Source organism: Trichogramma pretiosum, unplaced genomic scaffold (genome assembly GCF_000599845.2).
Source record: "Trichogramma pretiosum strain Unisexual culture from Peru unplaced genomic scaffold, Tpre_2.0 scaffold103, whole genome shotgun sequence".
In the NCBI taxonomy this organism is placed as follows: domain Eukaryota; kingdom Metazoa; phylum Arthropoda; class Insecta; order Hymenoptera; family Trichogrammatidae; genus Trichogramma; species Trichogramma pretiosum.
The window spans coordinates 174,027-185,302 of record NW_019640788.1 but is presented as its reverse complement, the minus strand read 5'-3'; the positions used below and the strand labels follow the sequence as shown (position 1 = coordinate 185,302).

At 35.6% G+C, this 11,276-nt stretch overlaps 1 protein-coding gene across 1 annotated transcript; it reads left to right on the top strand.

The window, feature by feature from the left end:
- Window positions 1-4,413: 4,413 nt before the first annotated feature.
- On the top strand, window positions 4,414-6,883 carry LOC106653855 (ankyrin-2-like). Its single transcript, XM_014373449.2, has 2 exons — window positions 4,414-6,045; window positions 6,146-6,883. The coding sequence occupies exons 1-2, from the start codon at window positions 4,791-4,793 to the stop codon at window positions 6,730-6,732; spliced, it is 1,842 nt and encodes a 613-aa protein (XP_014228935.1). The 5' UTR covers window positions 4,414-4,790; the 3' UTR covers window positions 6,733-6,883.
- Window positions 6,884-11,276: the final 4,393 nt, after the last annotated feature.

The window sequence follows — 11,276 nt, the reverse complement described above, 5'->3', positions numbered from 1 at the left end:
GAGAGAAACAGAGAGAGAGGGAGGGAGATACAAGAGGGAACAACAAACTCGCGCGTCTATATATTCTTTTTAAGATCGTTGACGCATCGGATCGTCTATCTTTTAATTTACTTTTAATTCGAAACTCAAGAAAACTTGAGCTTTTGTTGCCGCGTATACGCTCGAGATTTATAAAAAATGGCAACCGCGTATACGGCTACAGCTCGCGAGTCGTATATTCATCGTATATGTATCTGCCGCATCGAAAGCTGACCGCACACGAGCATGCACAGAGATATGAGCAAACAAAAAACACGTGCTAGAAGAGACGCAAAAATAAGGCGGAATAGGGTGCAAAAAAGAAAACAAGCCTATGGGGGATGCGCAGATGCACACATACACGCGTACACGTGTATATGTACGTACATATACACATAAATGTATACAGCAGCAGCAGACGCTGGGCTTTTCCAGAGGTGAAACAGGCCTATTATCGGAAAGCACTTGTTTTGAAAATACGAGCTTCGAGGCATTTGCAATTCTAAACGGCCACTCTCGCTACTCGGACTATATACACTCGGACCGAACAACAACGTTAGCTGCATATACACGCAGATACACACAAACACACATACACAGAGGCTTGCGCGCATGTTTTCGCATAAATATTGTTTCCATGCGTGGCAGCGCGGCGGACACAAACCCCGCGTTGCTATTCTTTTGCTTTTTTTTCTATTCGTCTGTACACACACACCGCGTGTACACGCAGTACCATATAAGAATCTCCTCTATGTTTGTTCGTTGAATTTTTGACTCGCTGCTCGTGCATAAGCGTGCGCGCGATATATACGCAGAGAAATGTGTATCAGTCGACGAGAGACAATTTTTTCCTTTTTTAACTCATCTCAAAAGAGATGGACGAGATCGGTCACTTGTATAACGTATAGGAAGCACGGCTTCCGAGACGCCCGAGCTACGTGCGCTTATTTGACTTGGAAAGTACTGCCAGTCATACGGCGCATGATTTATCATTGAAATTGAAATCAGCACTGCGGCTTCGACGAAGTAATCACTCGAGTTACGATATATTTAAATCTATTTGGTAAATAACGTTGACACGATATTTTACGAATATTGAAAAATAAAGCCCTTTCCCGCGAGATATCGACTCTCGAATCCGGGACGTTTCAACGAGATAATACACCGCGCGCCCTGTTGAAATGATTATTATTATCGCGCGATACTTATTATTATGTACACTCGAAGGAAAATGAGAAATGCTACGTAAGCAGGTCATCAGACATCACCTTTACTAGGGCAGAAAGCTCGGCGCGCGGCCGGCTTTTTACTTGGTACGCGCATATCTTCTCTCGTCTCTCTCTCTCTCTCTCTCTTTTCTCGTTCTTCTTGGTGCGCGCGCGATGCGCTTCTTTCTCGTGACCTCAATATAAGACTGGTGTATAGTGTGTATACCAAGCCTGAAAATATACCCCTCCCATACATTACGAGACACACACGCATCGCAGCAATAGCAGTCTTCGAAAATTGGCCGAATGCCAGAGGCGTTTTCTTTTATTTTTTTGGTCTCGTAGTATACTCGAGCGCTTGTATACGCGCGCAGAAATTTCTTGATGATAATTCATAGCGAGAGTTTAGTGTTTTTCTCACGAAACGTGTTTGTGTGTGTGCATTTGTGTGCGTGCAGTGCAGCACGGGCGCTCTAACTTGTTATGAGCTGCATGCGCGATAGAATAAGTGATTTTTTTGTGTCGGTAAATTGATTTTGTCTGATCGTCGTGATTAAGTGACGAATTTATCCATTTAAGAAATTACGAGAATGGATGAGTTCGACGAGTGTCACTAGCTTAAAAAGTGCCGAATAAAGAGCTTTTATTTGTCCGAGCTTATGAAGACTAGACAAGTTTCGCCGTTAGATGGCAGCAAATCTTGAACGCAGTCCTTCATATTCAACGAATTTCACGGGATTCCAACTGCACATTATAATGTACAGAAATTAAATTTAATTCCTTTTTTTGTAAATTGGTAGAATTATATTCTTCTCGAAATTCATACGAGTTTTTTTTCAGCATGAATCATTATTCGGTGTCTCATTTTTTCATAATAATAAATCATCTACAGAAAAATGTTTACCATTTACTAGACATGAGATTTACATTGTAATTTCTTCAAAGATATTATCAAGATGCCTTTGTTTTGCTTCGTTTACGGACCTCCGTCTAGCGTAGTGCTAACTGCGTGCAGGCCAAAACACCGCATACTTAACCGGACAACTATCAACACAGAAAGATCATGCATGCCACGCGCGACGTAAACAACAGAACGAGCACAGCTATAATAAGTTATTCGCCTGCACTTATCCTGTACCTACAGTTCGCTCAATCATCTAAGAAAGATTAACTGTTAACCAAATCCCTAGTACGGAAGATGGAATTCAGTTGATTATTTAACTATTATGTTAAAAAGTTCAAACATTCTACAAGAAAAACAATTGATTGAACAATTGAAAAAAAAAATTATTTCATTCTACAAGAAAGTTCAAGTTTTTCTGAAATCCGTGGTAATTTCAATTTTTGACAAACTTCTTAGTCAAGTCCTGAGCGATTTTCAGAAAAAGTGATACAAAGCTTTTTTACTAAAAAATTTCAAAATTTATATAAATATACTCTGAAAAAATCTGAGCACTTTCTTACCTTGCTACTAGAGAAAGAAACATAAAAGTCAAAATCTAATCTAGTCCGATCCGAACCTACATCGCCAAAAAATTTATAGAGCTCCTTCACAATCTTAACTAATGTACTTCGGTTAGATAGCCATTTAAATGTGCTTTCAAGTCTTATAACTACGCAAATACTGATAGTATGAAGATACTTTAAACCATGAACTTAGCCTCTATGGCAAATTTTTAAATGAAAGATATCGTGGTGACAATTGTATTAATTGACATTATTTTAATAATTTTGAGTATAATCGAAATGAAAAAAATTATTATCAATACATTTTTAAGCAAAAAGTTTGAAGCATAATTATAAAAAGTGTATAAATATTAACCCGTAGATATGTATTATAAACTCCACTGGGACGTAGGAATCAACAGCAGCTATGAAGTTCAGGGATGGGAAAATAGACGTTGGCGCGCTAAAGCTCTCAAATTGCTCGCGAAGGTGTAATTCGAGGCGCATTCGCGAAATTCGATGCTGCACCCACTGCTTCGTGTACTTCCGAGACGTTTCGCGACATATTAATATGAGATGACGCCTTTAGGTATACTCAACTTATATATAAGATATACATATAGTCGTACGCACCGTGTGTGTGTATGTATAGAGCACCGAGCGTCGCCGCTGCGGGACTATTAGCGAATATTTCTCCAAGGCAAGCAATACCGCACAGCTCGTATTATGTAAGGAGATTGAACGTCTAGTGTGATAAAAGGCACGAGAAAAAAAGTGCAGTGATTTGCCTCGAGTATCAAGCTAGGGAAATTAAAAAAAGTTCGTTAATCATGGAGTGCGGGATATTTGAATTTATAAATATTTTGTCAAGAAAATTGAAAATGTCTAAAAAAAATTTAGATGCAGGTGAAATCAATATTTAAAATTCATCCCTAGCTTTTGATAACAGTTTAAAAGAAACTCCTGATGACGTTTTGATCTGCTGTATAAGATAATTGAATAGTCAAATGAATTCACCCATGAGGTAATACTTCAATCATATTTGTGTAAGTTGCCTTGCCCGAATAGATCAATTTCTTTCTTAAAAAATTGAATCCCAAACCTTAATACTTAAACTGTTCGACGATTCGACGAATTTAAAATATAATGTCGCACCAAAGAAAGAGAGGACTGATGACCAAGATTGCCTGATGGAATTAAATTTTAACTTTTTAAATAAACAGAAGTGCCATAACTAAAAATTGATCAATACAGTGAGACAACGTATTATAATTTAGAATATTGCGTTGAAAAGACTTTGCTTATTCTCGACAATTTTATTATTTTCATTATTCACGCATATGCTCAATATATAAGAGTACTTCTTAAAATGCTAGATTCTGCTTTTTTGAGTTGAAAATCCAAACTCAAGTGGTAGCACATAAATTTTATTGGTTTGTAGTTTCTTTGGACAAATCTTTCATGTATATTCCTCATGTATAAAATAAGGTAAAAAAGAAAAATACTGCTTTGAGTGCGAATATAGCTAGCTCATTTTTGACTCAGCATAAAATGCAATTTGTTCCTCCGACGAGACTAGCGAGAAACGAAAAAGATATACAAATTTGGCAAAAAATAAAAGAATGTGACGTTTTTAGATATGAGAACCGACACTTCTTGCGTCGAAGTTGGTCTCTTTCTTTTTTCCCTGCTCACTGTTTTGCAAGCGCAATCGAGTATCGCGCATTTCGAAGAAAGAAACTACACAGACGTGAATTTGGTATTTTCAGAAAAATAATAAACTGATGCAGTTTAATAAAACTTATGAAACATATTCGTTTAAATTATTATTCTATTTGTTTTTATTACATGTTGTGCTGTGAGCCACCTCGCGTTTAGAATTCTGTACTACGCACGTTTATGTTTACGATTACATGTTATGAGGTTGATCGACGTCTTGAGAGATTACTAATAACACATTATATTATAACTAATAACACACAATATTAGATTTGAAGTTTATTAAAGCAGAAAATTGAATCAATGAATAAAATTATTTATCAAGCATCTTGTCGCTGAAACGAAGTAGATATAATCTAAACCAACAGTAAAGTATCAGTAAATAAGGAAAGCAAAGGTATGGAAAAGTTGCGCATACAATTTTACAATAGATTAGTACGAAAATGTACGGATGTCCATGATTTGAGAAATTTATTAGAAGATTGTAAAGTGTCTGGATTATTCAGAGATGTAGATGATTTGAACTGGATATTAGTTACAGCCATCAAAAGAAGAGACTTACAAATTGTAAAATTATTAGTAAAATACGGAGTAAAAATCAATGTTCTCGAAAAACCCGGAAAAACTGCAATACATATTGCGGCAGATACAGGATTTGACAGGGCTGTCAAGTACTTGTTCAAAAACTACCAAGTTGAGGACGGTAATCGTACCAATAAACAGGGGTTCACGCTTTTTCACATAGCCTGCTCCATAGGCAATGTTGAAATGGTACAAAAATTCTTAGATTACGGTGTTGATATCGACCTTGAATCAGATGTACAATACCAAGAAACACCTATTAGCTGTGCTGTTTGGGATGCCCACATAGATGTTGTTAAACTTCTTTTGGACAGAGGTGCATACACGGGGTGCAGTACAAATCATTACAAAAACGGTTCAATTTTGCATTATATTTGTCAATTCATTAAGTATTATGTCGACCCTGAAAACCATTACCACACAATTTTGCTGGAAATTACTAAACTATTAATACAGCACGGTTGCGACATCAATGCTAAGGATAAACATGGCAATAATCCAATTTTGTCTTTATTTATTTGTTATCCAAACCACAATTATGTTTTGGGTAGAAAAGGTCCACTGCATGATTTGCAAGTTCGTCAAAAAGAGATGTTGGAAATTTTTCTTCAAAATGGAGCAAACGTCTTAGAAAATAACAAGAATCGAGAAACAGTATTTGATCACGCTATTAATTCTAGCCTACCCAATGATGAAGATTTTGTGATTGGTTTGACCGATGAAATTGGAGCCGAAATAGTTGAAATGCTTTTAAATCACAGTGGAGTCGATGTAAACTTTATGAATAAAAACGGTCATTCGTTGCTCCAGATCGCGGTCTTCCGCTTAAATTACGATGTGGTGAAAATGTTATTAAAACGTGGAGCCGACGTAGGTACTGTTAAATTTCTTACACAGGCAAAAAATTGTATCACTCGTATAGAACATGTGATAAATCTTTTTGGAATAGCCGAACTTTTGGTAGCTAACGGATACGTTATGGATCAAACCACGGAACTAAATGTAATAGATTTTTTCATTAGCCTTCCCACGGTTTCTAATATTGGAGATTGTTTTAATAATATCAAAAAAGGTAATGTATTAAATATTATTATATTATATTTAATAAAATATTTTAGACTATTGTCAAACTTGAAAATAATTATCATGAACACTAATTTCTTTCATTACAGACTGTACTATAAAAATTCGGAATTATTTTATCGCAATGCGCTCTACCAGTCTTTACACTATTGATTCTAATCCTTGCAAGCATTGGAGAACAAAAGTAATACAGTTCATTTTAGAGCAATTTAAAATTTTTGAAATAGGTAATTTGAATATGAATGTTAATTTAAGAAATTATCTTCAGTCGCACTTGCAAGAGTTGCAAAAAGTTACAGTATTGGTTGAATTGGATGATGAGATAGATACCATAATAAGAAAAGAATACGAGAATGCTAAAAAGACTATTGTAGATAATCAAACATCATTTCTGGATATTTATTTTATGAGCGATAAAAAAATATATTCACTGGTTAAAAATTCGATTAGTCATCGTGATTTTGTAACGTGGCAAGATTCATTTCCATATTTTTCAGGAATTGTATTCGAAAAAATTGTTCAAAGCATTGTAAGAAACTTTATCGATACTGTAGCATCGAAATATCTACCATCGGGGTGGCAGTTGCCCATTTTATGCTGTGATAACATTGTAAAGAATTTAAAAAACAGTGATGTATTGTGTGCTCTTAAGGCTGTCACAAGTGATCTTTCATAAAGATTTAAAAAGTATTTGTAAAGTAATATCAATAATCCTTGTATTATAAATACATTCGTTTATTTTATAATTAGTCAAATGTGTAACAAAGTTACTATACTTGTATTGCAGTATATCAATGGTAATGTTTTATAAAAAAATACAACTGAGATATCAGATTCTGTAAAATATTTTTGTTAAAAAATACCTTAGTTTTCTCCATTTTGTTGATATTGGGACGTTCGTTCTTTGGAATCGCGTTAACAAAAAATTGTTTGTTTCAAAATTTCGGTAAAAAGTAATGTAGAAAAATAAAGTCTTAGTACATCCTGAAGTACAGTCATCATGCTTGGAATTTTGAAACATTTATTTGAAAACATATTTCAAAGTTGTAAAAATAAAGATTTGAGGCAAAATCTTTATACTTGAGTTCTCGTTTCTCGGCAATACAATGATTACAATATTCTTCGGTTGAATATACCTCAACGGAACAGCATATATTTTTTTACTTTACATGCTACTTTGTAGGGTATTTCTATCAAAGAGTTAATTTCATACATTTAAAATTTAGAATATTGTGAAGTTAACATCGAGAAGAATTTTTTGGTAATGAAAGTCAGGGTCAATTTTGGTTAGATTTTGCGTTTTGGGTCTCTTTCTATCGAAACAAGCTTCTGGAATGCTCAGATTACTGAGGAATACTTCTTTTCTGAAAATTTGAAATTTTTACAGAAAAAAAGCTTTGGTTCAATTTTTTTTTTCAATCACTCAGAGCTGAACTAGACATTTCTACATTTTAAATACCAATAATAATTATGAATTTTGGTAAAACGCTAACATTAGACTCTGAAAACGACTGAAAATGATTATAAATTTTCTAATTTTAGGCACACTTGTGATATCAAAACCAACAAGTTTTTCATGCTAGCAATAAAACAACATAATATTTGAATTTTCAACGAAGCAGTGATCATCACTTGTCTTTTGCGATTATCGAAAGTGTACAAATCAACCTTCGCTTTACCTTGTATTTTGAAATCGAGACTGTTAAAACTCGGGTGTGAACATGTATATTTTCAAGCACTGCAGCTTGGATACAAATTCACATGACTGATGTAAAAGTCAAGAAATAGCCCAACAATCTGAATTGCTTTTTGAAATCTGAAATGACTGTTCACCCGACTGTTATTTCATTCTTGATATAAATTCATTTTTTCAAATGTATACATTTTTTAAATTTTCTCCTGCTCAATCGTCGTTGTACTTTCTAAGGTGGTTTTTCGCATTAACAAGATCAATTTTTTTATATAATAATAAAAACCACGTTATTTGTCTATTTAAAAGTTTCTTATGGAGCAAAAATCACAACACAAAATTTAACTTCACTTTAAGAATTTTATAAACAAATTTAAGCAATTTTAACTTTTGTTTGTTCGTATTCTTCCATAATCACCGAATTATTTATATACATAGTAATAAAATGAATCAGGATCACAAAATAAAATTTGAATCATACAATAGCAAAGTCTCATCTCCTGCTTTCGCGACAATCCCAATTCTCACTTTGTATTAATCAGCACACCCCTTCTCGCCTCTCTTTGTGTATAGTTGCAGAGCGCTATATACATTGCCAAAGTCTCCGTTTTTGCCTCATATTAGCACAATCACGTAATGGCACGTTACCTGCGGCAAATCCGCACGAGACTATAATACTACGTGCCTCAGTCGCATTATGACGGGAAACCTACGCGTGTGCAATTCCATTTGAGTTTGATTTCAGCTGCCGGTCAGCTTTTTTTATGTACGCACATTTTAGTGAAACGAAAGTGAGCTGTGAGAAACCAATACATGTACCAATTTGAAAGTGTCGATCAAAATAAGAGCGTAATATATTCATTTAATCAAAAAAAATTTAGTAACGAGTTCAAGATTTTCAAGTATTACATATATAAGAAAAAATTGTTAATTAAAAAATCTATTCAAAGATCACGTAAACCAAATTACAAAAACGTAAACGTGTAACCAAGAATTTCGAAAAAACGCTTACTTCGAACCTCTGAAAAAAGGTAAGATACCATCACAAAAATTCTATTAAAATTTGGATACAATGGCATCAAGCTTCGAGCTTTCGAGTTTTTTTTTGGGATTCCGATACCGTGAATATTCAAGTTTTTACTTGAAATTCCGAATTCAAGAATTTTTAAGATTCATTTTGGATTTCTCGTTTGATTTTGCAAGATCTTGATTACAAATGAATTTCAATACATTTTTATTTTCGCGAATGTAACGTCTGGAGTGATAAGAATATTTTTCAATCTTTTCGACTAGAACGGATCAACCATAATTTAGTTTCGTTGACACCCGAATTCGGTACAACCGTTGATGACTAAACTCGTACTTGTTTCAATAAACCAAAGGAACTAACAAGTAAATTTCATTGTACATACTGCTCTACACAAGATTTGAAACTTAAATCATTTTTTGTATAACAAAAAATTTGTAATTTAACATCGCACAAAGGGTACCTGTAATCACAGGTTCAATTCAAGAAATTCATTTTTTCACACTACTTCGCGTGCAACAACAAAACAGTGCTAAAAACACTTTGGAAAATAATAAAGTACAAGTCAACAACGAACAAAATAAATATATTGTTTCTTCGCGCTGTGTCCGTTTATAATCAGACATGGCATTTGACGCGCGTCTTCTTTCATCGTATTGTTTATACATACGCTCGCGCGGCGCAACAAAACATACCCTAGAAGCTCGTATTTTTTATTTCATTTCGTTGAATGTGTAGAGCCACGAAGACTTCATTATCTTGCAGGTTAAAAGAATGAAGAGAGAAGAGAGAAATCTCAAAGCCTGTCCTGGCATTGTTTCACTCTGACTGCTGGCCGAGGCGCATTGTTCGTATTTAGTCGAAAATGCTTTCTATCTCTTGTCTTTTGATCAGAAATACGCGCTTTTCTCCGCGTGCGCGTGCTTGGCAAATTGTCTCAAGTGCGGCCCGAGTTTTTAGGGAAAAATACTCGAGTCTCTCGCGAAAGTGGACTTAGCGAGAGGATATGAATGCTAAAAGCTCCTATATACAGTCGACTTGTACGTAATGTTAAATTTCCTACTGAAAACTCTTTGATTCCAGTCTAGTAAATCTTTTTAACGACGAGCGAAATTTATACGCATATATATAGTTTGTATATCTCCTTTTGTACTTTTACATGCGCATGTTCACTCACATGCTCTCGTTTCGTGTGTATGTGTGTGTGTGTGTGTGTGTGTGTGTGTGTGCAAACTTAATCCGTACATTGTATGTGATATTTTTTTTTCGACGTTTAATTCTCCAAAAATTACGCGAAAAACGTAACGTTGCGCGCACTCGTGAGCCTGACAATAATTCTCTGATTCAAGCTCCGCACGCTATATACTCTGACAGAGAAGCAGAGCGTATTTTTAAACCGAGTGCGTCATTTTATACGAATGTATTATGAAAAGGTCAGACAATTTTTGGCATATACGCGCGACGAGTGTCGCTAAACATGCAAAAAGGGATAAAATATCTCTCGGTTTTTTGATCGACGAATGGGCGGAGCGCGCCTGGTGGCAAACGTTGCGTATAATCTGGCTTTGAGTAATGCGCGATAGGAGTGAATGTTTGATGCCCAGTCGAGCCGCGCGCTTGGCTACATTCGTAATAATAATAATGATGATATATATATATATTTAAATAATAAAATATCCTGCAGTGCCGTGGTGGCCTCTCGCTTTCTCGGTCGAATGGAAAATTCACATAATGGACCATCAAGCTTTAATGTTGTCCTGTGCAATTCCCGCGATGAATACGCACAAGCACGTAGGGTGAAATATATAAAACTAGGCTAATCGAACTGTACACAGGATGCACTTATTATATACGTAGGCTGTAAACCTTTTATTCAAACGCCGTTATTAATACATCTATAATAACGCATTTACATGGACTGTAACGATCCACATCGACAAAGGCGCGCATTTATGATTTATTTATTCTCTCGATCGTTTCGTTAAAATGAGCGAAATTTCGTTCTGCGTAGTTTGAACATCATACAGCGCGAGAGGTTTTGACGCCATCATATCTCCTTCGAGCTCTTCGGGGGTGCCTTCGGGGCATGTACATCACGAGGGGGAGGGAAAAAAGAAGTAACGTTACTAGACGAGCTAGGAGAGAGAGAGAGAGAGATAATACGTAAGAGCAACGCCGCTGGTGTATCAACGCGCGCTTCTGATATAGATATGTAATTCTGATATAGACGTGGAGCTTGGTACTGCATGTATACGTGAATAGCGTTATATGTATACACACGGACGAACGGACAGATAGACGGCTCTCCATGCGCTGCTGCTGCTGCTGCTGCTGTGCGAAACAAGCGAACCGCGAGTAAGCAAGTAGTATAACGTATATATGTGTATAGCGGGCGCGCACGAGTATAAGCGCAGCACTGCCAGTGGTAAAATCAACTGCAACGTCAGCCCATGACTCGCTTGATTTCCTCGCTTGATTGATGGCTTATGACTTTTGCCTTGTG